The 27,677-nt window shown below is 40.2% G+C and overlaps 2 protein-coding genes across 2 annotated transcripts in view; one reads left to right on the top strand and one right to left on the bottom strand.

Moving 5' to 3' along the window:
* LOC100115493 overlaps window positions 1-27,677 on the top strand; it is a 245,950-nt gene that overhangs the window by 117,833 nt on the left and 100,440 nt on the right. Inside the window, exon 6 of the mRNA XM_032602169.1 lies at window positions 19,448-20,089. Coding sequence (XP_032458060.1) covers window positions 19,448-20,089 — 642 coding nt within the window. The remainder of the gene's footprint in view (window positions 1-19,447; window positions 20,090-27,677) is intronic.
* On the bottom strand, window positions 14,443-15,205 carry LOC116417933 (histone H2B.1/H2B.2-like). Its single transcript, XM_031933113.1, has 2 exons — window positions 15,119-15,205; window positions 14,443-15,046 (listed from the first exon to the last, which is right to left on the bottom strand). The coding sequence occupies exons 1-2, from the start codon at window positions 15,203-15,205 to the stop codon at window positions 14,444-14,446; spliced, it is 690 nt and encodes a 229-aa protein (XP_031788973.1). The 3' UTR covers window position 14,443.

Genomic DNA, 27,677 nt, shown 5'->3' with positions numbered 1-27,677 from the left:
ACTCATCATTGTGTAGTCTCCTTCATTCCCCGGTTTCCTCATCTTTCTTTGTCCCGTATATTTTTCGCAAGACTTTATTTTCAAATACCCTAAAACGGTTGTCCGCCTGCTCAGTGAGAGCCTACTTGTCGCATCCGTACAGAACCACCGGCAGTATTATTGTCCTTTATATTCTTTCGACTTAAGTAAATTACTCACGGCGTAGGAGCAAGCATTACCAGAATAGAGTCTCTTGTTTATTCCGACATTAATCTCGTTTCTATCATTTATAGTCGTACCCAGATACCTGAATTCGCTAACCTTTTCAAAAGTAAAATTCCCAACTCTGAGATCTCCCTCCCCTCTGCAGATGCCTAGTTTATCAACAATCATGTACTTTATTTTGGATTCACTCACTTCTAACCCTGTATACTCTGCCGCTTTTATGAGGATTTCCGCGTTTCTTGCTACCAGTTCCCTACACTCCCCCAGTATATCCAAATCATCTGCGTAGCCTAGTATCTGCATTGTTCCATTAAGCGTTGCGCCCAGCTGGCTAACCTGCATTTTTCTAACGACATACTCTAACGTTAAGTTGAACAGCACCGTAGAGAGCTCATCCCCTTGTTTTAAACCATCGTGTATCGTGAAGGGATCTGATACATTACCGCCTACACGGACCTTTCCCTTGCTTCCGTTCAGACATATTTGAATTAATCTCACGAGTTTTTTCGGTACACCGAGAAGTACTAGAATTTGATATATTTTGCTTCGCTTAATAGAGTCGTACGCTTTTATAAAATCTATAAATAGTTGGTGTATGGTTTCGCAAAATTCCCACTTTTTCTCTAACAACTGTCTTATGGTAAACATTTGATCGCACGTCGATCTGTTGCGCCGAAATCCGCACTGATAATCTCCTACTATATCTTCCGCGAATGGAGTGAGTCTAGCTTGTATTACGTTTGACAGAACTTTGTAGCACGTTGCTAAAAGTGAGATACCCCTATAGTTATTGCAGTCTGTCTTATCCCCCTTTTTAAAAATCGGTATAATGATAGATTCCTTCCAATTTTCGGGTATTGTTTCATTTTTCCAGATGGCACATACTAGTTTATAGATTTTGAAAGTGAGCTCGACGCCCCCATATTTGAGTAACTGAGCTGGTATAGAGTCATTTCCCGCTGCTTTGTTGTTTTTTAGTTATTTAATGGCGGCCTCTGCTTCTTGGTAGCTCGGTTCCTCCACATGGAGTTCGGCAGTGTGAATTTCGTCCCCTAATTCTTCTCTATTTTCGTGCACGTTTAATAATTTATCAAAATAGTTTTTCCACAGCGACAGTAATTCGTTGTCATTTGTTACGAGGTCCCCGTTTTCGTCCTTCATCAATTGCGCTCTACTCCTAAAACCCTTTCTGATGGCGTTAATTCCTCTGTACATTTCGCGGGGGTTATTTTCCTTACTGTTAGTTTCTATTCTCCTAATAAGATTCTTTTGATACTCCCGCTTCTTATTTCTGTATATCGCGCCCGCCTGTTTCCTTACGTTAGAATATTCTTCTACGGTCCTATCGCTTCTATTGTGTAAGCTATCTAATTTAGCCTTTTGCGCCTTTCAAACCAGAGTTCGCACTCTTCGTCAAACCATGGTTTGCTCTTTGGCTTTTTCTTTTTACCCAGTACTTTGTTCGCGGCCTCTTTTACCGTTTTTTCGATGTCCCCCCATAAGCTATTCGGTTCGTCATTCCTCTCCGGCGATGTGTTTGCTTCTTCAAGTGCCTGAAACCTGTTATTAATTTCTATCTGGTACCTAATTCGCTCTGTTCTATCTCGTAGCTTCACAATATCGAAGCTTTCTACCTTGTTTGCTCGCTTACTATTTTGATTCGCTACTAATCTAGCTCTTAATTTGGCTACTACTAGGAAGTGGTCCGAGTCACTATCTGCCCCTCTGTAAGCCCTTACGTCGAGAACGTTAGTATGACGTCTTTTTTCAATGGGGAATGATCAATTTGGTTCTGTATGGCCTGGCCGGCGATGTCCACGTTGCTTTGTGTATGTTCTTGTGCTTAAAATACGTAGTTTTGATTATAAGATCTTTTGCCGCCGCGAAATTTATGACCCTAATACTGTTATCATTGCTGGCTTCATGCAGGCTTTCCTTCCCTATAGTAGGCCTAAACATTTCCTCCCTACCTATTTTAGCATTGAAATCGCCTAATACTATTTTTGTGTCGTAAGACGTGAACTGATCGATTACCTGCTCTAAAGTTTCGTAATAGAGATCCTTAGCTTCTTTTTCTTTGTCCTCCGTAAGACAGTGTACATTAATAAATACATAGCTATACCATTCACCTTCGATGATGATGTGCGAGAGCCTATCATTGACGGATTTGAAACTTTTAACCGAATGTATGATGCTTTTGCTTACGAGTCATCCGGTGCCTAGGGATCCCCCGCTCCCGGCCCCATACAGGTACGTGAAATTACCCGATGCTAGTACTCTGCCATCTGGCCACCGCGATTCCTGTATTGCTACTAAATCTATATTGTACCCATCAGCTTCCTTTATGAGTTCTTTAAACGCGTCTGCCCTGTATAGACTGCGAACATTCCAAGTTCCGACCCTTAAGTCCCTTTTGGTTTGGTTTTAATTTTTTTGAGCCATGATAGTATGTTAAACCCGCGTGCTTCGGATCCTGTTCCGATCGCAGGTGAGTCCACCGTTCTAGAGGTGATAACCCCCATACCTCTCTAGAACTAAGTATGAGAGCTTTCCGACTTTGACGAGGACAGTGTCAACTCGTCGTCAGACACACTACGGTTTCATTCTCGCATCCTAACGCCCCCCTGCAAGGCAGCGCGCCTTCGCTGGCATCGTTACCACGTAAGATCAGGTGACGAATCATTCTACACATCCCCTTTCGGGGCAGTTGTCATCGCTCCCGCATCCTCCTCGGCAGCAGGATTTTTGCCCATTTTTTGTAATGTGTGATGAAAGAGATAGATTAAGAGATAGGAGATAATGTGAAGTGTTTTTTGTTGTGGTGCTTGCGTAGTGTTTCTAGATGAATGCGTTCGACAGTGTGGGCTCATCACACCCACGCCTGTTCCTATCGGCTGTCCGCTACTGCTTATTCAATTTATTCGCAGTTAACCTCAGAAGTGGTCAAACGATTTATTTTGAATAAGTTTAGCATGCATTAAACTATGTTTGATAGGAAGCTGGTCCCTCGATCGGATAAAATTGCTCTGAGTGCTCCGAATTGGCAAATAAGGTGTCTCACTAATGCATCTGCTATTGTAGTGGAGTTTAAATTTTTGATAGGCATTGCAATGAGTTATTTGGTCAAATTACATTGCATTGTTAGCAAATGTCAATTCCCACTGGGCGTCATTCTGAGTTTGCCCACTGTATCTATTGATACTTTGTCGAAGGCTCAATGGGAGAGTCGGTGATCAGCATTGGTTCCCTTGTTTTGAATCGTTCTATTTTCTTTTCTTGGAAACTTTTGCACCTTCTGATGTAGTTCAAAATGTCATTTCTCATTTCGGGCGAATAATATCTTTCTCTTATTTTCTGGTACGTTCGATTTATATCTTTATGTCCACGTGTTAGGCTGTCATGTAGGTTTGCTATAATCTGCTTCCGTTGGCTCTCACTGGGTAGCTGGATCTTTCTATAGCAGATAGTTATTTTGATTGTTGAATTAGCGAAAACCCGCATGAGCATTTCGCTGATTAAACCAGGTTCTAGGTAAATCTTCAATTCTTATGGTGTTGAAGTATTTTTCCTTTAATACCACAGAAAACACATTATACTTCTTGTAAGGTGTGACCTGTATTTGACCAATTGTTGGCTTCTTGTTTTTCAGATTGAACGGTTCTATCGCTCCTACTTCTTTTAGTAATTTTGATATTGAGCTGTTGCATTCGCAGTCTTTCGATATGAAATGCACTATATTGTCCTTTTTGTTAGTTAGACATTCTCTCACTGTTTTCACATTATCTTTTATTGGTACACAATTTACACTCTTTTCTACTGTTGATCCATGATTGGTCTTTAGACTTGTTGTTGTGGTTCCATTTCTCTCATTAACAGGTGTTAATTCCTCTGTTATGGGCCAAGGAAAAGACATTATTGTTTCGGGCGGTTTCGAATATCTACTCCTTTATTCTTTTCCTGTGTTCTTTGTGCGTTTGGTACTATTTGCTCTAGGTTGAGAATGTTTTATTTTGGATGTGTCAGACATTTTGCCTTCTCCTTGTATAATTATGACGTCGCTGCTCAAATCTGATTCATGATCTGAGAGAGAGTCACGATCATTATCCATTCTCTTTTAAAGTTTTGCTTATGTGTGATCTATTAATTCTTTCACCTTTTCTCCTAGGACTTGGTCCATTTGTTCAGTACCATAATGCGGGTTGAGTTTGTGCATTCTAATACGCATCTGTTCAGTGATTTCTTCTCCTTCTAAGAGACACAACGGTAAATCGTTAATTGACTCGTGCTCTGAATCCACTTCGTTCTGCTCTGGCATTATCTCTTTCGAGGTTCCTCAAACTTCTCACTTGCTTCTTCCACTTCTTTTTTACTTAAAGTGGTACTTATGGAACTTTTCTTTACAGAGTCATCGTCGGTGTTTATTTCCATGGTTGACGGTTCTTCTGCACTGACTAGCACTTCAATGTTACTGATGGTCCTATTCTGACTGTCGGTTGATGACTTGTCTCCATCTGAATCGGAGTCTCCTGATTGTTGATGAAAAAACGGAATTTTTTGCTTATTATGCCATCTTTTTGTGAATAAAAAATGTTCTAAACATTCAAATTAAAATCCCTGCATTAATACCAAAACTACAGGTTTACAAAGTATCCTTCTTAAATTTGAGCCCAAAAGAACCATTCGTTCACTTGGAATCCTACGGACAGTAAGCTGAAATCAGTAAAAACCAGAGAAAATCAACATTAAAGTTTATGATTATTGTTGAAAGTATAACTTAAATTAGTTCTTACCAAATTCTTCGGGGTTAAGTTTTCTATGTTCCACACAGATAGACCTTGACTCTCCGCAATTATGTAGTATATTCACTTATACCTTTGGGCTCTGTACGGCTATTCTCACCTGCAAACAAAAAGAAGCATTTTATAAATTTTCATAGAAAAGTAAAAAAAGGTTATTTTATTTTTGCTAATGACAACACTTTATACTTATCTACTTTTTTGGCCACTGTGTTAAATCTTCAAGTTGAAACTGTAGAAAATTACCAGTCTAACCTCCAAATGTTACAGACAAGAATACTTCAGCCAAATTATCTCGAGAAATGTTTAATCCGGGTGCTCCAGTCTCTGTAGCGGCTTTTTCTTCTATCACTGCAGCCTTCATGGTGTTCTTAGCCACTTTTTCCCACGTTTTCCACGTTTTCCCAAGCATGGGTTGATAGCTGCCAGTTGACTACACTCAATGCACACTATTTCAATCTTGATCTCAAAAGTTCCTCGAGTGCAGGAAATAGAATGTTCACATTAATCAATCTATTCTTGACCTCAAAGGTTCCTTCCGCTGCTGGAGTTTGTATTTTTCTTGATGAACTTGAAGGTCTTGACTTGTTGGCAGGTTCAACCTCGCTTGCTACTGCTAAAAATCTTTTTGGCCTCTTCTTGCCTCTTCCTCGAGAGTACTTTTTGTGTGGATGGGTACTCGCAAACCTGGCCTTGGCATCTTGATGATCACACAAATTTTTAAAATCACTTAACTTTACACATTTTTAAAAAACTGTACTGCTCTGCTTTTAAAGAAACACTTCATTTTTTTCTTCTTTTAAGGGTTATAAGCTATAAGCTATAACCCCGAAAACACTACAAACACTATTTAGATTATTTTAAAAACGCTTTTAAAAAATATCAGCTTGTTTTATGTCTTTAGACATCAGCTGTGTTTACTCATTGTAAAACGCATCCCAGGACTATATCAGCTATGTTTTGAAATATTTGCTGTCGTTTTGTCCTTCTACGACACATTGATTTTATCCTTTCTACAGGTGGCGCGCGGGCGCGCTATATTTGAATTTAAATAAATGCCCCTACGTTTCAATCAGAACCTTATATCAGAAGCGAACCAGAAATTTATTTTGAAAAAACGCTAGAATAGCTAATGAATACGCTCCAATTTATTTACTAAAATACATACGCCGAGTATTATATACGTATATACTATGGTAAACGTAAAGTATTTTTCACATTTACAATGAAAATTTCTTTTAGATTGAATTTATAAAACTTAAAATTAAAATTATAAGTCGTATTCGATATCAAATAAAAAAATGCGCAATTTTACAAAAAAAAAATGGTAAAAATTTTGTTTTAGTATTTTGCTTATAACTGCGTTTTTTTTTATAAACGGGTTTTAGAAGCGTGTTCTATGGAAAATTTCCTGTCAAAATCAGCAATAAAAAATCGATTTTTTTGAAGTTCAAATGTGTTGTGTCCCATTGACGAAAAAATTCGTCGCAAACTTTTATTGCGTAACTGCGCAGAATGCAAAAAAGTGTGAGAAAAATTTGTTCTCTATACGTATAAAATATTCTCTCCTGAATACATTTGCGGGATTTCGTACTTGTGCGCTGATTCTTAATTTTCACGTCTACTCGGGCATAAATTTAGATCACGCGATACAAAGGAGTTTGCGGTTAATTTCCTTTTTTTTTGTAACGGACTTTTTGTATCTACTTGGATGTCCCGAGTGACTCGGACTATGATTCCGAAAAAAAAAGTTACATGATAATTATGTTAAAATTAATCAAAAATTGATAAAAAAAACCAGTAATATGCTTATAAAACTTTTTCTATGAAATTTAAACCAAATCCCCTCATTCATACCATAACTAATGTACTTTTAAACAATATCCTGGAGTTTGAGCTCATTTAGGCTATTCGTTCCTTTGGAATCTTACGGTCAGTGTGGTTATGGACTCCCTACTATACATAGGTATTATAGAGGTATATAGAAGGTCTAAAATAAAGGTAATTATGTCTAAGAATATTTTAAAAAATTTGGTTTATTTATATAAGTATTTATAAATTTTTAATGAAAAATTTTGATTTTAATTTCAAGGTAGTGTGGCCCTTCAATAAATCCGATATAAAAGACAGGGAACCTAATCTCAATACACGTTTAATTTTCTGAGATATTCCACATATATTCAAAAAAGCAGAATAACAATGAGACATAATTCTGAGATCAACATAAAAAGATGTTAACAAACCGTTCTACTCTATTTCACACACAGCGCGTGTATATAAAACCTGTAAATTTCGAGCTTACGCGGATACGAAACAAAGCAGCGGAGAGAGAAACACCTTTTTCTCATCACCCGCCTTCTTGGCGTTGGAATATGGTTCATTTAGAAACTCACACTGAAAAACTTTCGGCGTAGCGGCTATACCGTAACAGGAGCAACCGAAGCGCCGCAAATCGGAGTAGTGGCTACTCTGATTCGGCGCAAAAAACTCGGCACAGCTGCATGTCGTACAAAGCATAAATTTGGGTGTATCGAATATATTGATGATAGAATTGTTGGAAATTGTTGCGTAAAGAACGTCAAAAAGCTAAAGCATTAACATTTTAACCATTTCTAGGAAAACAAAAGAGATTATTGTAAGAAATATTAGTTTATAGCTCATGAGAGCGTTTTGAGGTTATGTCGTCTGCTAAATAGGGCTGCGACTAGATGAAGCCGCTGCTACACTCGTCGGCGCGTGAGCTACCCTGAATCGGAGTAGCTGTTACTCCAATTGCAAGAGTAGCGCCTACTACCACGATTCGGGGCACCACGAACCTTAAGGAGTAGCAGCTGCACCGAAAGTCTCTCAGTGCATGTATCGACGAAAACTCCGTAATTGTAAGCTATGACCACATCGTTATATTTATTTTGCAAATAATATCTATTTATCGTATGAAATAAACGATACTTTAACAGTTTCCTGATATTTTCAAGAAAAAATATTGTAATTTTTTCCTACACCTTCTCCTACATCTTTCCTCGGGATGATCAATGTACGCTGTCTAACTTTTTTTCTACAATCACTAAAACAATGAGGGTTATTGCTTTTTTGCTTTTGATCTAACACCTGGTGTATCTGTACACTTATCATTCCATTGGAATTTTATCAGTATTCTTGTGGGAGTTAAATTTTAACACGAACTATCAACAACAATTAATTGTATAATTTATGCCGAATATGACAACCTCTTGAAAATAGGTTCGTGTCGACAAATCATAACGGATTTCAATGTTCAAGGCCGAGGTGGAGGGAGTTTAGAGAGAGAGAGAGAGAGAGAGAGAGAGAGAGAGAGAGAGAGAGAGAGAGAGAGAGAGAGAGAGAGAGAGAGAGAGAGAGAGAGAGAGAGAGAGATTAGATTCGATTAGATTAGTTTTATTATTATATTGTACGATTTTAAGTTTAAAGCATTACAAAGTAAGAAATGAAATAACAGTAGATTGAGGTATGTTTAGAGTATGTATAGTGTGAGAGTATGGCGATAGTGAAGGTGGAATGAGCGAGAAAGTAGATGTGTGCGTATGCGTGAAGTGTGTACGGGTTATGTGTTTTCGAGTTGAAAAAAGTGTTCCTTAGCAAGTTTTCTGAAAGTGACGGTGGATAAAGTGTTTCTGATGTGTGATGGCAGGTTATTCCATAAGTATGAAGCGTTGATATGGAACGAATTCCTCAGCGTCTCTGTGGCGAAAGCAGGAATTTCCAGATGTGTCGCCTCGCCCCTCAAAGGCCGGAGTGTGACGCGGAAGTGAAAAAAGGCCAGTACGTATGATGGTACGACCAAGTTAAACATTTTACGTAGGAAACAAGCTGTGAAGTACTTCCTGCGTCCGGCAGTGGTTAGCCACTGCAGCTCCCGCCTGTACGGGGAGATGCGCTCATCTCTCCTTACACCATAGATGTACCGAATTCCTGTGTTCACGAGCCTCTGTAGTTTTAAGTCGAGTTCCTGCGTCAGGTCACAGTATACAAGAGAACAGTAGTCAATGATCGGAAATAGGAGTGCTTGCACAAGATGCTTGCACAACCTGAGATTGGTACTCTTTCTGAAAAAGTAGAGCCTATACATTAGCGAGTGAGCACGCTTACACACTTGTGTAACATTCTCTTTCCACGTGAGTTTAGAGTCAAGCACCAATCCCAGATTACCCACAGAGGATTCAAAGCTGATCTGGACACCCCCGATATTAATGAAAGTGTTAGCTGTTAAGGGAAGTAAATTTATGTAGTAAGGGGAGCCCAGGACAATTGCTTTGGTTTTATTAACATTGAGTTTAAGCCTGTTTTGCGCAGCCCAGCCCATTATCCTCTCAGCATTAGCACTCATCTTGTTTGATAAAGAATCGAGCTCCTCGAGGTGGCATTGACTGTAAATTTGCAAGTCATCCGCATAGATAAGATGGGAAACATCGGAATCAAGGCAGAAACCGATGTCGTTGATGTACAATGCGAACAGCAAGGGACCTAATACGGAGCCCTGCGGGACGCCGATGTTAAGACGCCGCGGAGAGGAACGCTCGCTATTGTCACCAACGACGGCCTGCTCTCTCCTAGTGAGATAGGAGGCAAACCAGCGGATGACCTGCTTAGAGAAGCCGAAGGTGGATAGCTTTCTCAGGAGTCGGACGTGACATACAGTGTCAAACACCTTGCTAAAGTCAAAGAGGAGGAGAAGTGTCACTCTCTTTTTGTTTATCCCGACCCTGACATCATCAGTCAGCTTAATTAGGCCAGACTGAGTACTGTGGCCAGTGCGGAAGCCTGTTTGAAAGTTGTCTAGTAAGAGCCTTGATTCAAGGTATTGTGAGACTTGCCTGTGTACCAGCCACTCCAGGGCCTTGGAGAGAAAGCAGAGAAGTAAAATCGGACGGTAGTCAGTCAGGGCTGTTGGTGAACTGACTTTGTTGAGTGCACGCACAAGCGACAACTTCGAGGCAGATGGGAAACAGGGTTCGCTCAGGAACAGGTTGAAAATATGACTTAGTAGGGGAGCGAGAACTGGCAATGCTTTTGAGATGACAACCTGAGGGATTCCGTCGCTTCCCCTGGCCTGAGTGTCGAAGTGCGATACTGCAGCCAACACATCTGATTCCGTTATGGTGCTGAACTCGAAATGTTCCGGGAGGTCAAGACTTTCCAGGGTGAGAAGATAATTCTCAACAGCAGGAGCTAACCGATCATTGGAGATCGAGCTGAAATGCTTGTTGAGTTCATCTGTGCTAAAGCGAGATGGTGAAGGGGCCTTGGTGACAGAAATTCCAAGTTTCTCCAGCTCTCTCTAGATCTCGGCAACATCAGTCAAGGTCGACAGGCGTGAATAGTAATAATTCAGCCTGGCTTCCTCGACTTGTTTGTGAGCATTGTCTCTAGCTAGTCTATATATGCGGAGATCCGAATCGAGCCTGGAGTCTCTGAAATGCCTATAAAGTCTATCTCTCTCAGATACAAGGTCACGAAGAGTCGTGGTGAACCACGCGTGACGCTGTCTTCTTGGTGTAGCAGTCCGTAATGGGGCGAGATGATTGATGGCGTTAGTGAGGTTAGCGTTAAGTGTAGATATGCATTCGTCGATTGATGAAGCAGTGAGGGATGACCAGTTACATCCGCTAAGAAAGTCCCTTAGCTTCTCGACGCTGATTCCTTTAAAGTTTCTGTAAGAGTATGTGTTAAGTACGTATCGTGGAATCTGTACGTCGAGAGTGGCCGTGATAAGGTCATGTCCGTTGATGAAAGGTGAGTTTGTATTCCAATATGACAGCAGGCGATCCTGCTCGTCGATTAGACACAAGTCAAGCCAGGTATCAGAACCTTGTTTGTGGCGCGTGGCACCATAGGGAACAGATGAAAGGGAGTTCTCACCAATGAAGGCCTTGATGAACTTGGCATCTTTAGATGAAGAAAGTTGGTCAGAGTTGAAGTCTCCCATTATGACCTTCGTGGAATAGTTGGTCAGAGTTGAAGTCTCCCATTATGACCTTCGTGGAATAGTTGTGCATGTGGGTTGTTAGCTGGTCTATGAAGTTAGAGCCTTGGATGAATGGAGCATGAGGTGGACGATACACAAGCCCCACGAAGATAGGAGAGACTCCCTTTGCCAATACGTCACAGAATAGATATTCAGGCTTGCCTGGCTTGCCGACCATTCACCGTCAGATGATGAAATAACGCTAACTGTCAGTGATTCATGTATGTAGGGGGCCACACCTCCTCTGTTTCTGTTTCTGTCTCGTCTGTACAGTAGGTAGTCGTCCAGTGAAGGGATGGACGTTACCTTGTCGCTCAATCAGGTCTCAGTAACAGCTATTACGTGGAATGGAGAGCGAGTGGATAAGAAAAGACTGATCATCTCAATGAGACCCGTAAGCGAGTTCGCATTAAGATGACAGACTTGTAGACCTTCGGACAGAGATACCTTAGAACTGGATGAAGACGTGGTAGATGAGCTTGATGGTCGGTGTGGTGAAATGATGTGTGTTTGTGTTTGTGTGTGTGTGTGTGTGTGTGTGTGTGTGTGTTGCAGCCTCAGTGTTGAACGATATTGGCAGCGGGCGGAAACCGGGCTAAAAAAGTCTCCAGCTCGGTGTCGGTGGTGATGATGGTAGCACGCTCGCTATCATCGTTACAGCGCATGTAGAGTCTCCCATCTCTGACGGAAGTTCGGCAGCCCTGCCACCTCTTGGCCTCCAGCCTAGCCCTTGTACGCAGCTTATGGACGTCTGAGGGGAGCAGCTCATTGATGTTTATGAGCCCTTGATGGTCAGGACTCAGAGCTTTAGCCTCCTCCAGCAAGGTAGCGTCCAATTCGCTAGTGTGTAGCTTGCGTTTCCGGGCTTTGGCGACGACGATCGAGCGTGCAAGCGCACTTGAAGATAGGGTGACGGCTAGTGGTGGCAGTCTGCCGTCACCCCTGGCGGAGCTATTTGTAGCATCAAGCCTCCCCATGGTCCTGACGGATGCTACGTCTGTTCTGAGGACCGTGGGGTCAAGTGCGTTCACAACTGAGAAAGCGAGGCGGTGTAGCGAGGTTTCACGGGTATAGTGCAAACCCGTGACAACGTCCACACTGTTCGAGGTCTGCTCCTGGCTGCAAGTCTCCGCAGTGTTGGGCACAGTGCTGCCGTTGTCCTGCTGCATTGTCAGGCTCCTCGATGACAGATCTTGGATTTGTGCCTGCAGCTCGGTGATGGTGGACTCAGCATTATGTATGCGAGTTTTGAGTGCAGGCAGCTCATCAAGGGCCTTAAGTCGCTTATCCAGCGGGCCCAGACGTTGCTCAATTATAGAAATCCTCTCCAACACGATGTTCTGGGTCTTGAGGGCCTCCGTTTGAGCATTACGTATATCGTCGAGAGCTCCGCGAATGTCCCACAAAGCGGCCTCAACGGACGGCGTAGGTGTTGTTACTCCGGCCGAGCGGTTTGGTGAAGGATTTCTCGATGTGTTGGCTGACGGTGGTGCTGACCTCGTCTTCTTATTCACGGCTGCTGTTGTTTGGGAGTATTGTTGCCTGCTGCTGTTGTTGCAGTTACTCCCGTTGCTGATGTTGTAGCAGAGATGGATTTAGTTCTCACTTTGGCACCCTTGGCGTTGTTGTTGTCTGCACATCAGGGATAGGCTATAATCTGCCTGTCGTTCGCCACGATAGTATTGATGTTGACAATGTTTTGGCACTTGACGTGGTAGTACAGACCACAAAATTCACACTTTTTGGGGTCTTTGTGCTGTATGGGTTGTTTACAGCTGCTGCATGGTTGAAAATGCACTTCCACGCTCTTCTCGCCGTTTGCACTCATTTTTCGTCGATAACTTACTAGCAATCGGTAACGCAGATATTTGTAGGAGGATGATAAGTTATCGACGGAGTGAAATAGTAGGTGTCGTGACTCTTACGGCTAGATGGAGCGTTAGTGGAGAGAGCGTGAAAGTACCGACCTCGAACAGTGTGAAGACGCCTTGAAAGTTCTCCCACGATGCAGCAGATGTCGCGACGATGTTAATTGCGGAGAGAAAGAGACGCCGTGCAAGTGAGAAAACAAGCCAAGCCAAGCCAAGCAGATTTGTAGGTTAGGAGCCGTGTAGAAAGTTTGCAGTAGAAAAGATCACAGAGAACTAGCGCGTCACGCGCGGCCGTACGGCCGCGTTGGCTTGCCGTCTTGCATCGCTTCGCGATACAAGGCACGACCGCTGACGCTCGCGCTTCGCGTTCCTAATGCCTGTCGGTGCTTATACAGTATTATCCTTTTTTTTTTTTCAATATTGTTGTCAAAGTTTTGATTGGTATTTTTCTGGTGGTCATCAACACTATCATCAAAATTACTGGAAAATTAGTGACTTATTTGTATTTGTATAAATTATTTATTTTTGTTTGTAGATATTCTTAAAATATATCTTATTTTAATTTTATTCTATTGTAATTTCAGATAAATAATACAACACTTTTGTATCGCAGTTTTCAAGAGGAAGTAAACAAAAGTATGATATTTCGTTTGTATGATTTCAATTAGAATATTAGAAAATTGATTGTTTAGGTATTTAGCATAGTTTAGAGGGATGTAGTAAACTACTTAGAGCTTTTCTTCAATCTAAGCAATTTTCTTTATTGAGTTTAGGTTTTTCTAGTTCAGTATATACACTTGAATTTTGAAAGTTGAATTTAAAAAATGAATTGTATTGATTCAGCTTAAAAGATTTAATTAATATAGCGTACGTCGTTATATGATGCCAAGTTACACGGATTGTATTCGCATTTTTTATAATTTAATTAAAAAAGTGGTTTAATTTTGTATATATGTATGAGATAAAGGCCAAAATATAACTTTCAGCTTTTAATAATATAGGAAAATTGCTGAAAATAATTGGGTTGGATGGGGCATGTTGCACCGAAGTTATTATTGAATTTATGTATCAAAAAATCGCTTTTAGGGTTGCGTATGTCAAAAAGTGTTAAAAAAAAAATGTTTGCCACGGTAAAAAGTTGTATTTTAAAAATGTTTTTGAAAACTTTTACATTTAATATTTTTATGTAAAACGTAAATCCGTAATGTTTTATGGCAAATAATTGTTTGTTAGCCGTAAAAAATCGATTTTGGGCTGTAAACGCGAGTTATAAGCATTTTCATGATTTGATGTCAATAGAAAAAAGTTGTATTTTAAACATGTCTACAACTTTTACATTTAATATTTTTATGTAAAACGTAAATCCGTAATGTTTTATGGCAAATAATTGTTTTTTAGCTGTAAAAAATGGTTTTTGAGCTGTAAACTCGAGTTATAAGCATTTTCATGTTAATGGGAAAAAGTTGTATTTTTCAAAGATCTATAACTTTTCCATTTAACTTTTTTTTGTATAATGCTTAGAATTCAGGCCGGTTGTTGTTTTATTGTCAAAGGAAATTAAGTACTCCAATTTACTTAGAGCTGGTGTACTTGGTGACGGCTTTGGTACCCTCGCTAACGGCGTGCTTGGCGAGCTCGCCGGGAAGCAGGAGCCTGACAGCGGTCTGGATCTCCCGGGAGGTGATGGTCGACCTCTTGTTGTAGTGGGCCAGGCGAGAGGCTTCGGCGGCGATGCGCTCGAAAATGTCGTTGACGAAGCTGTTCATGATGCTCATCGCCTTGCTTGACACACCGGTGTCAGGGTGGACCTGCTTCAACACTTTGTAGATGTAGATAGCGTAGCTCTCCTTCCCCCTCTTCTTCTGCTTCTTCTTGTCGCCCTTGGTGATGTTCTTCACGGCCTTGCCGGCCTGTAATGGGGCGAGATGATTTATGGCGTTCGTTAAGTTAGCGTTAAGAAGGGTGATGCATTCGTCGAGTGATGACGTAGCGAGAGATGACCAGTCACATGTGCCAAGGAAGTCCCTTAGCTTCTCGGCACAGATTCCCTTGTAGTTTCTGTAAGAGTATGCTTTAGGTACGTAGCGTGGGATCTGTGCGTCGAGAGAGGCAGTGATTAGGTCATGTCCGTTGATGAAAGGAGTATCAGTCTTGCAGTGTGATAGCAGGCGATCCTGCTCATCAATTAAGCAGAGGTCAAGTCAAGTGTCGGAGTCCTGTTTATGGTGCGTGGCACCATAAGGGACCGACAATAAGGAGTTTTCCTCAATATAGGCCTTGATGAACTTGGCATCTTCGGATGAGGAGAGTTGGTCAGCGTTGAAATCACCCATAATGACCTTTGTGGAATAGTTGTGCATAAAAGTAGTCAGCTATTCAATGAAGTTATTATCCTGAATAAAAGGGGCATGTGGTGGACGATACACGACTCCCACAAAGATGGGTGAAACTCCCTTCGCGGAGACCTCACAGAAAAGGTACTCCGGTTTGCCTGGCTTGCCCGACCAAGCTCCATCAGAGGATGATAATACGTTTGCAGTCAGTGAGTGATGGATATAGAGGGCCACACCTCCCCCGTTCCTGTTTCTGTCACGTCTGTACTGCGTATATTTTTCCAGTGAAGGGATAGAAGTTACCTTCTCGTCAAGCTAGATTTCTGTCACAGCTATCACGTGAAAGAGGGGACGAGTGGACAAGAAGAGCCTGACCATCTCAATGTGACCTATAAGAGAGTTCGCATTGAAATGGCAGACTCTTAGACCCTCAGGCAGAGTTACCTTAGGAGTGATTGAAGATGTGGTGGACGATTCAGATGATGGTGATCTACGTGGAATGGGGGGTGTGTACTTCAGTTGGCTGTGATCGAGCCTAAAAAATTCTTCAGATCTTCATCCGACGCAATCTTCACAGCACGATCCTCCTTCTTTAGCTTGATGTATATTCGACCATCCCTCACAAATGTGGTGCAGCCGTGCTCTCTTGCAGCTTCCCTTACAGTTTTGCGGAGCCGAAGGACATCAGACGGCAACCATTCATTGACGTTGATGAACGAATCCGGAAGCGGTAGTGCAACGCGGGCCTTATGCATGAATTCGCTAGACAGCTGCGTAGTACAGCTGCGTTTAGCTTCCGAATCTTGATTTTAGCAGAGATGAGCGAGTGCATGAGCGTCCTGAATAGTGAGACTGAGAGCGGCAACCTGACTGCTCCAGGGCTTGCATCAGAAGCGTCCGCAGTGTCATTGCGGGCTACTCTCACCCTTCCCAGGGGTCGCACAGAGATAATGTCTCTCTCCGTTAGCTCAGCGTCCAAGGGCTGAAGAGCTGCATAGACAAGGTGCCTTAAGGATGTCGTCTCCGGAAAGGTCAGGCCGGTTATGACCAATTCTGCAGAGAGCTTTGCCTGGGACGACACAACTCGTGTTGGCTTCACGGAGCTGCTGGATGGTCTCAATGTACAGCGCCGGAGCATTCGATGGAGACGAAGAAGAGCCAGCGCCACTCGCCAGCAGTTGTTCAAGCTTAGCTTTAATCTCCTCCTGCTCAGCCCTCAAAGCAGCCACATCCCCTTCCACCACCGTTATACGGTTAATCAACGCCGGTATCTCCTTCAGCGGCTCCAAGGACTTCTCAATGGCTGTCATTCTCTTCTCTAGAAAACTCTTGCTCTCAGAAAGCTGGTTCTTCATTGCGTTCTGCTGCTTCTCTATGTTGTCAAGTTTATTTAGCTTGTCCAGTATTTTGTTGAGCACGGTATCTTCTTTACGTGATGGACTAGAAGAGCGCGATGGTGGTGCAGATGGTGGTGCAGAAACCGGTTTCCTGTAGCGTGTTTGTTGTTGTGGCAGAGGGCTGCTGCTTCGTGAAGATGGAGAAGAGGTAGAGGTGCTGCGGGGAGTTTTATTAGCAGCTACCAAGCAGTTCTTGCAGACTTGTATAGTCTTGCCACCTTCCTTAATTGCCTGAATAGGCGTACACTTAGGATGGTAGTACCAGCCACATTTGTCGCATTTGCGCTAATTACGCATAGCAATGACATCAGTGCAAGTCTTGCACGATGTAGGCACCAACAGTTGTTCGTCATCTCCCTCAGGTTTCAACATAGTGTTTAAAACAAGTGACGCAATCGACGTTATCCACGGGAGGTAATTCGGCTCAGTCGACAAGTGGTGCAGGAAATAAGGTGAAGAGAGCCGTGGTGTGCAGTGGCTAGAGTAGTCTCAGTATAAGAGCCTTCAGGACGCTCTTTTAGGTACGTGTTTGCGTACGCCGTGTCGGGGCCACCTGGCGGTGGAGCTGTACTATACTGCAGTTGGCTGGCTCGGAGAGTGCTGCCCTCTGGTGTCAGAAAAATAAAGTTCCGGCTTAGCAACGACAACGACTGTCAACGTTGTGACGAATAGAGAGAGATAGAGATATAGCTATAGCTATAGCTACTCTCGTAGTCTATAAACACTGCACTGCACGATATCACTCCGCTCACAACACTGTACTGATTAAAAATACTGAGCTTGTGCCTTGCAGGTACGATGCGGATGACTGAGTCGGAGATTGGCGGAGCACAACGATAGTAGAACACGTCTCTGGATGATTGAGGTTATGTAGCACAACTTTTTGCGGAAATCCTTATCGGCTCTTAAAAATTGCAAAAAGATTGCAGTTTTTTGGCTGGCGCTTAGGAGCCGTTGGGAAGACTCTTCCGGTCTAAAAGGTTACTCGAGAGAGTGAAGAGAATATTAATAACTAGTATAATTGCACAGAGCGAAATAGAGTGCGTGCTTAGCTTACCACCAGCGCCAAGAGAGAGAGAGAGAGAGAGAGAGAGAGAGAGAGAGAGAGAGAGAGAGAGAGAGAGAGAGAGCGAGAGAGAGAGAGAGAGAGAGAGAGAGAGAGCAACCGTGACACTATATGCTCGGTTCTCTTTGAGCGGGCATACAGTCCACTAGTGCTACTTCGGTTGCTGTAGTCACTCCTAAAGTATCATGGTTTCCATTATTGACGTTCAAGGTCTGAGAGACTTGTAACACCCCGTACAAGCTCCGCATTAAATTATAAAATATATTGAAAACTTAAATTCATTAAATAAAATTTTAGATTCTACGCAAGTATCTCACGCTCCCCCCCTCTTCACTTGAATGCTCCAGAACATAGCTGAGCTCAAAGCAGCAGCTTATCCTCAGCAGCGCCACGAGCCAGCCAGCTGCGGCAGCAAAAGCAACGATAGACTGGAGAGAGCGCCCAACACGCGCGTACATCTGTATATAACGAGCGGCGCGATAAGGCACTAGAGAAGGAGTAGCGAGCGCATTAGAATATGTTTATGTGAATCATTTATGTATATAGGTATGAATGTACGTGTGCAAGTATGAATGTGATCGTTTTTTCGGTGGCTTGATATTCGCTCTCTCCGCTGCGTTTTTAAAGACTTGTACGGGCTATCTGAGCTCACTAGCTCCAGCACAACTTCAGTGCCTAGTCTCTACTCAAAAGCAACTTATGCCTTGAGTAGATATAAAATTTAGAAATATTTCATTATCTCAAAATACTTCTAACTTTGTCGAGTGCAATCTGATAACGCAACTACAGCGTATCAGATAGAAAAACTTATAATAATTATATTAAAAATGACAATAAATAATTTTAAATATCTGTTATACTTATAAAATTGTGATCTAGAGTCAATAACGCAAAAGTGAAGCGTATTGATCTACAAATATATTGTAAAATCAAAGCGAATACATACATTTTTCTGTTGCCAAGAATACTGTCTTAGCATCTACTTTAACAGTGAAACCAGTTAGCGTTATTTAAACATTCTTCTAACTCAATAATCCACGTTAAGATGAGTCAATTGAAAAATCCAAATGAAAATAACCTGGTGCGAAGCGGGTTTTCCTGTTTGACTCACCCGCGATAATTACTTGGATTAAGCAACTCGATACTAGAATCAACTGCAACACAAGCCAATGGCGGTAATAGGGTTAGTAGGGTTATATGTTTAAGCATGTGAGTCTGCCACATAAGCAACTCAGTACTAGAACCTCAATCCTACTCCACCCAAACCGCTTAACCCAATAATTCACCTAAAGATTGTGGGTATGTCAACTGAACAACCTGAATAAAAATAGCAGGGCGCTTCGCATTTCTTTATATGCTTTGAATCCTACAAATAAAAAATAAAAAAATCAAATCAAGAAGAGAGGACCAGACTCTGTGGAACCCGTATTTCATCCAAACATTGTGGGCCTTTGATTCCAGGTGTATACTAATTTTTATGTGTTTTATGTGTGCAGTACATATCTAAATAAAACGATGTATAATATATATTATGGATGTATAGCAATAAGTGAATGTAGATGTCTTAGTTTTGTGTCGAAAGAAGCTTCCTCGAAATGGTTGGACAAAATCCAAGTTCTACAAATTTTAGTATTCGTTTGTAAGAGTGAAAATGTTTTTCAGACTCTGATTTCTTCATATGATTATAACTATAAATTAAATTTTTATTTAGTATTATATATAAAATTTGCAAACTTCTATACAAAAAACTAATATTTTATTATTTCTTTTGAGTTTTAGGTGCAGTCAAGGGTTAACAAATAATGGATCATTAGTTGATGAGTTTGCGCCAACAGACTTTATCATCATAGAAAAGTCAAAAGGTGCATTCCTTAGTACACCTTTCATCCCCAATAAAGACGTCATGAGAATAATGTCTTTAAATAATCATTATAATATGTCAACTGTATCTAATAACATAATTTATAAATACCATTCAAATTCAGATACATTACAATTTCAAGCAATTAATTCTGATACTACAATATCAATACATGATTCAAGATTACTCATGTTTCATTCTAATGAACTTTCTAATATAGAAAGTCATTTACCTACTTTCGAATTCGTAAATAATATTAGTGTTGTATCGAATGATACGGAAAACGTATTTCATGAATATACGAGTCACAGAAATGATACTATTAATGAAGAAGAAATTGAATTTGAAAGTGGAAATAGTAGTTATCCATCTAAAGCATATATTCAGTGCCATGAAGAAAATTCAGCTACTTGTAACTATAAACGTGCATCATGCATTGTAAAAATTAATGATTTAGATGAAAGAAAATCGTCTTTTATTTTAGAATACAACGTAAACAAAAACAAAAGTAATATCGAAATTTCTGGTGAAAAAACAGAGTTTAATTCAGGACTAAGAAGGTATTTATTTTATCCATCATAAATATACTTGCAAATAACGCTCGTTTCGCTCTCGGTTCATATATGTTGTCTATTATTTTTCATTGCGGAGCAGGTTTTATAAGCATAAAATATGTAAAAATAACTTCTTTTGTATAAAATATGCCAATATAATATTTTATCATTTTAATAGTTTGTGATGTGATAAGATGAGATAAAAAAAATTTAGCTGTCTCGGGGACAGACGATAGAAGTGAATACTAAAAATAGGTGCGTGGTAGACTTTATTTTGCTTCCTCCTAGAGGAAGTTTTGTAATAGTAAAATTTTTAGTTTCTTCAAAACTTCTAGAAAATACTTTTTGGTGTGTTAGAAGTTCAAATCAAGTGTTTTTAGAAAATGTCCGTATGGATGTGTGTGTGCGTGTGTGTAGATGTGCGTGTGTATGTATACCGTAATATTTCTGGAACTACTCCGTCAATATCAATAAAATTTGACATGCATACATATTTTTGGATTCTGAATTCGGGAAAACAGTTATTTTTTATTTTCTCAACTATATTTTTTTTGTGGACATTTTTTGATTTTTGGAAAACACTATTTTGCTTTTTTTCAATCATCCTATTATTACAAACAATTTAGCTATAATGCATTTAAAAGAGAATAAAATTATCTACTTTTCCTCGTTTGGTGCTCGGGATCGACTGCTTTGTTTGGCAGATAAAATGAATATGGTGATTTTTTTTTAAATTCATATCTCTGTAACTAGACGTCATAACCTCGCGAAAAAAATATATATCGATGGGTCACGTGTCAACTATATGCTATTGAAATTTCAAGTGATTTGACTACTTATTTTTTCAGTAATAAATCGAAAACTGAAAAAAAAACGGAAAAAATGATTTTTTTTTGTGCCTTGATTACGGACGCAAATAGGCCTTATTGCACTTGAGATTTTGGGAAAAAGTAGATATTTTATGTGTTTTGGCTAAGTTCATTACACAGCTTTTAAACACCTATGGTTCGTAAGATATCAGGATTTCATTGTTTTTTTTTTGAAAATTTTTTAATTCCTTATATTTCTAAAACAGTGTAGTCAAATGCTTCAAAATTTTATTTGGTGATTCACCATAAAAAAGCTATCTGCTGCTGGAATTTTAAACGATTTCGTCGAGCGGTTTTCAACTAAAGAGCTAAAATGTAAAAATCGTTTTCTCGAAAATTGCGCGAGCGACCTATCCAATGAATAGCCTGTGTTTTGATGGTTAGGTTGGTTAGGAAAACATGTAAACGTGCGTGAATTTCTGTGAAAAAAAATTGACGACAGTGTTTATATTCTATAATAAAAAAACAGAGGGGTCTGCAAATTTTTGGACAATGAATTATCCAAAACTTATATTAAATGATTTAACAAAAACCGCCTCATACATTAGCAAGCAGATATATAGATGTATTAAAACAATATTTTATTTATTGGACCTATCAATTTAGTTGGAGGAAGCTACGTGCCAATGAATTGGCAGCGGTTTTTTTAATAGGTGAAATAATAAAAATATGAATATCTCCTTTTGAAATAAAAATTTCAAAATTTGTGTAAGCATGCTTCTATGGTCCGAACCAACGCATGCCATACTGACATGAGCCCATTAAATGAAAAGTTATCAGGTATAAACGACGTACAGTTATGTTAATTATGAAATTTTGACGAAAATCAATTATACGGAAAAATGAGGAATTAATCTATTGCCGGCACACCGACCTAAGTTCATTTTTGTCTATAAAATATTCTAGGTTAAAAAAAAACATTTTAAAATTAGTCTATAAGTTGACAATAGTTAGCTAGCCGTCCACTGATCTGGTCTTGTACCTGTTTGTGCACAGCATGACGTTGACCTTGCTAAGGATCACCCCAAGTTTCACTGTTTTGCACAAGTTCTCTACCAGTTCCAGTGAATACTGCATTACGCTTTCTAGAACATCTCCGTCATCTCCTCTTATCAGGACGATTATATCGTCTGCGTACACTAGCACATTTATGCCCTTCTCGTTCGGGATGCGAATCAGGCTGTCGACCACAAGGCACCATTGTGTCGGTGACAGTACTTCCCCCTTTCTAACGCTGCCTTCGCTTAAGTGTGGCCCCCTATTAGCCACTATTGTCTTAAAGTTTAGCATGTTGCTAATCCACCTAGCGATGGTTGCCAGAACTGCATCCTCTTCGATTCCCACCTTGATCATTTCTCTGGTCGTGTGGTTGGAAGTTGAAAGTCTAGAGGCAGAGACAGTTTTCGTCGGACTTTTTGCCTCCTAAACACGAATTTCGAGGGTGGAATGACCGAAAGTGGTCGGGTATTGTTAGTAACAATTTAATTATTAATATTAAATAAAATTGCATTATTTTAAGCCAAGAAACATTTGTTTAGATTCTTTACATAATTCTCAATTGAAAATATTCTCACAAGTTTTTTCGAAAAAGGCTTAGTTTGTGAGTAAAAAATTGATAAAGTTGGACAAAATTGAGAAAAAAGTCGCGATTTTGACCAGACTTTAGTACTCTTTTACTTCGCAAGAAAGCCTTTTTCGGAAAAACTTATAAAAACATTTTAATTCTAAATCAATAAGAACAGCTATATGAAAGCAATTAATGTATATAATGAGCTTCCTAATCGACTAAAAGTATTAAATATAAATAAATACCCTCAAAAGAAAATCATAAAGAAAAAAATTGTTTCTATATGCAATACACAAATTTGTTATTAGAAGCTAATGCCAAATGTATATATCTTAGTGTTAAGTTTTAATTTTAAGTTTTGTTTATATTTTTCTTTTCCTTTGTAACCAGACTGCGAACAGGTAATTTTATTTACCTCTGCAGGTTTCCAGGTATGAAATACATACCTTGTAAATTTCTTCTGGTAATAATAAATAAATAAATCATATTAAAATCTAAAAAAATGTATTCTGGGTCGAAATAATATAATTTTATTAAATATTGACAATTAATACTTATAATAGTAATACAAATTACCTGATCACTTTTGGGCATTTCACCCTCGAAATTCGTGTTCAGAAGGCAAAAATAAATAGAAATAACCTTGGTAATGCCTTGGCCATTTAAGTCTGAAGAAAACCGTCTCTGCCCCTAGAATAAAGCCTTCTCGATGCCTAGAAAGGCCACCAGCACTAGACCCCTGTTTTTCATTCGATTCTTGATAAAGCCGACTGCCTCTACAACTCTCTGTGTCCACTGACTTACTAGTTTAGTAGGTATGTGTCAGTCCCCTCCTACCACCACATGCGGCCCGACGCGCCGTCTAGCAGAGCACCACGACGTAGCGAGTGCGAGGGGAGCTTGCAAGCTTAGTCACTTTCGTGAATTAGTCACGGGCTAGCCGCCAGTGCGAACAGACTTAGTCATCTTGTATATAGTTTAATATAATCTAGTCACAATCCGCACTCATTATTATCTTTATTCTCTGCACCCTGTCTGATTGTCCTTTCCTACCTTATCTCCTACCAGGGATCGTAGAAGAAGAGATGCAACCATCAATCTCTAAAGGTATACTGCTTGTTGTGCAGTGGTGCTTCAACCAGTGATGTCTTCTTAATAATCCTGACGATTAGCCTTTCCAACGTTTTGAATGAAGACGGGGTCAGGCTTATTGCTCTGAAGTATTTCGCGATTGTGTTGTGCTTTGCTTGGTTTAGGCAAGAACGCGACTCTCGCCGGTTCCCATTCATCCGGTACATACTTAAGTGCCAGGTACAATTTCTCCCGGTATACGGCACCTGCTGCAGCAGTGCTGGGAAAATACCATCCGGGCCTACCGCTCTGTAGGGCTTCAACGTACCTTTTGCTCACCTTATCCTTATTTTGTCGGTGATTCGTTTTGCTAGTTCCTAGTCTTCTCCACGGGCAGAGAGCCGGTAGGCCTTCGGCTCGGTCCTCTCTCTAAAGTTTGGAAAATGGGCTCTCATCAAACGCTCTAGCGTTTTTAGTCCGCTATTAGCCTATTCCCCTGATTCTAGTTTTATAAGTAAATGACAGGTAAGCTACTGATCTTTGCTTTTAGTTCCTCCTTATAGCCCGTTCAGTTAGTTTTCCTGGGATTCCTTATGAGATTAGTCATCATACTGCGTCTTCCGAGTCGAAAACTGATGAATTGGTGATCTGACATAAAGACCTCTTCCGATACCCTCCAATCTATTACCTGCGACTAGACGTCCCTGGATACTAGGGTAATGTCGATGACTTCTTTTCTTATTGCGTTTTGGAACGTGGGTCTGTTGCCTGTATCGGGCAAGTCCATGTTCGTTGAAGCTAGGAACTAGAACAGCCTTTCTCCTCTGTTGTTGCAGTCCAAGCTGCCCCAGCATGTGTGATGCGCATTTGCGTCACATTCCATTATAAGCTTGTTGCCTCCAGCTTCGTATTCTCTTATGATTGTTACCGTTTCGTTTGGTAGACTTGCTTCGTCATAGGGAAAGTACGCTGCAGCTACCGTGATAACCTTGCGTTTGCCTCTGTTACCCTTATAAGTCAGTCTGGCTGTGCATAGATCCCCTGAGCAGTGTCTTCGTACTGTCTCAACCTAAAGCCTCTTTGCAATAAGGCACGTTCTAGGTGAGTCGGGACTGCCACTGATCACCGTACAAATACCGTCTAAGCCTGAAATTTTGCATTTATGGATCCAAGGTTTTTGAATTAGGCATATACCCGTGCGGCCTTACAATTAGCCACACGCCTGGCCATGAAATGGTCACCACTTTGCTTGGTTCTATGCGCGTAAATAATTAGAATTATTTATGCAGTGTGATTCACATTTGCTAACTTGTGTTGTAATTATGACGACAGGTCAAGTACAGAAAATTGATTTTATATTTTGTTTTGTATTAATAATATTCAGGTCAAGGATATCAAGTATTGGAGAATTATTATATATGAAGAATATTGTATAAATTGTGCATATATTCGTCGTAACAAAATTAAATTTCTAAATTCGCTTTGATGTTTACAGTATACTTTTGACCAATACGCTTTAATTTGCATTATTGTGTTTTAGTCGAAGACTTATTAGTCGGTCAGAATTATTCAAAGTCTCAGAAAATGTTTTATACCCAAAACGGTGGCATAATAAGCGAAAAAAAATTAAAAAATCAGTATTTTCATCACCAAACCATTTCTAAGCATTCAAATCACAATCCCTATTCATACAAATTCATACAAAAACTGGAGGTGTACAAAGTATCTTCCTCGAATCTAAGCCTAAAAGAACCACTTGTACACTTGGAATCCTACGGTCAGTGAACAAATTCACAAAACATTGCACCGAGTGCCACAATAGGCCAGAAGGGATAATTAAGGTTTTAGCACGGTAAAGTTAAAGATACTTATACGAAATATCACAACAAAAAATTTTAAATGATTTACTTTAATTTTGTCATTTTTACTCGTAATTCTATTTTTCAGGATTTAAAAGAGTTGTGACTCCTTAAGGCGTAAGTTGCTCAAGAGCAGGGATTAAGCGCCTTAGTTGCGCTGCTGCTAATGACTGGTCATATACCGCGCATGGCCTTATAAAAGCTTCGGCAAGAGCAGGGACTGAGCCGCTGAATAAACTCGCATATTCACACATCACACTTACATTCACACCTAACTAGAATTTCCATTCGTACAGCTTTATCTTGGACCAGTTGGCTGAGTTAAAAAATTTTTTTCATACTCAGTGTAACAATAGCATGGTACTACTTGGCTCCTCCTATCCATCTCTTCCCTTCTATTGCAGTTCTAGCGGTGTCGACTACTAAGCTTACAACGTTAAGAGTGAAGCGTTTTTTCCTGAAGCCATATTGATATATTCCGCTAGTCTACCTGATTTTTCAATGACTTAGTCCATTCTTACGCCGATTATGCGCTTTAAAATATTGACCGGAGTGTCCAGCATGCAGTGTGGTCTGTATGGGGCAGCTTCTCCCGGTAACTTATCTCCTTTTGGTAGTAGTATCAGGCGTTGCTTCTTCCAGTTCTTAGGAAACGTCTCTTCTTTAAGGCATGAATTGGTACAGGTCCACAAAGACATCGGGGTATGCCTGTATAGCTTGTTTCAATGCAATATTGGGTATGCCATCCAGGCCTGGAGCCTTGTTTTTCCAAATTATTTTGCATGCAGCCAGTAATTCCTCTGTGGTGGTTGTTGGAATGATTTCGTCATTTGCCTCTGCTTCAGGGATAACTGTTACTTCCAGTTGAAGAGGAAACCGCGTAGTCACGGTTTGGTCCAGTCATTCCGGGCTTTTAGGAGGGGGAATATAACCTCCCTTTATCTTCTTCATTACCACTTAATATGGTCGCCCCCAGGGATCCAGCTCAATCTCGTCCTGTAACTATTTAAGGCACCGTCGTTTATTTCCTCGTATTTTTTTCTTGAGTATCGGTTTAGCATCCTTCTTTTCTTTATGTCAGGCGTTTACTATTTCTTGACCTTTATTTGTCTTGTAGTATTTTTTCCTGGCCCGCTGTTTCCGTATTCTAGTTTAATGACACTTGCTGCGGGCAGCGTTAATTTCTTTATCCCACCAGTATACTGGCGGTCGTCTATTATTGGAAGCCCTTCTCGGCATCATTGCGTCGCAGGCTCGGGTGATGTTTCTTATCACCTGCCCGACCTTATCTTCCGCAATCCCGTATAGCTGTATTTCTTCTAGAGCCAGCAGAAATGTCTTTTTGTCATAATTCTTCGTTTTCCAACTGACTCTTTTCGTCCTTGTACTCCAGAAGGAATCTCCGTTTTGGTTTTTTTGTCTCCATTATTAGCGCTTGGTGGTCACTATTTGTGTAATGATCGCTCACCGTCCACGATCTAACTAAGCCAAACAGGTAGCTGCATAAAAACGTGAGATCTATGATGGACCCTGCGTCATCTTTTTAGAATGTGGGATAGCATTCCTGGTTAACAAAGACCATGTCTAGAAACGCAAATGCTTCCAATAGCGTTAGTTCTCTTTTGTTCGACCTTTGGCTACCTTATTCTACTGCCCAGGCGTTAAAATCGCCTGCTATTATTACCGATTTTCTTTCTATAACATCCTGTACTAGCCGGTCTAACAGTTATCTGAATTGTTCTATCGGCGCGTTAGGAGAAGCATAGCAGCTAAATCCTGCAAAAAAACAAAGAAATATTCGTTTATTAAAAAGTTTTTTCTTTTCATGTAAATTAAAAAAAAATATCTACTGAAAATGTGTACAATATACACTATTTCTACTGAAAAATATCATATATACCATACAAATTACTGACCAAATTTCATGACATTTCACTATATAAATAAGTGTTTTTAGTCACTTGCCACGGCTTTGTGAAATATCCAGACAGTTTTCTTTACTCTACTCGGGCTTAAAATGTACCTTAAACATACCCCCTCAGACCTAATGGAAGACATTTGCAAAAAATATTAATTAAATACTAGCAAAAAACGCTCGCTTCGCTCGCGATTCACAAATTAATTGTAATGATATCTAATTATTTGACGTGTCATTATTAAATATACTGTTAAATATTAGATGTACACTCGATGGTAGTTAATTCTTGTTAAACGTTTTTTAAATGCTC

The sequence above is a fragment of the Nasonia vitripennis genome (genome assembly GCF_009193385.2).
Source record: "Nasonia vitripennis strain AsymCx chromosome 5 unlocalized genomic scaffold, Nvit_psr_1.1 chr5_random0006, whole genome shotgun sequence".
Taxonomy (NCBI): Eukaryota; Metazoa; Arthropoda; class Insecta; order Hymenoptera; family Pteromalidae; genus Nasonia; species Nasonia vitripennis.
The sequence above is the reverse complement of the archived record's forward strand: the minus strand, read 5'-3'. Positions and strand labels throughout refer to the sequence as shown.

What these genes read in the sequence shown, in the direction of transcription:
- LOC116417933 (XM_031933113.1), bottom strand. Translation starts at nt 15,205, where the DNA reads ATGGGTGATTTCAACGCTGACCAACTCTCCTCATCCGAAGATGCCAAG. An exon ending in AGGAAAACTCCTTATTGTCG is followed by an intron (nt 15,047 to 15,118) that starts GTCCCTTATGGT and finishes ATTGATGAGCAG; the next exon opens with GATCGCCTGCTATCACACTG.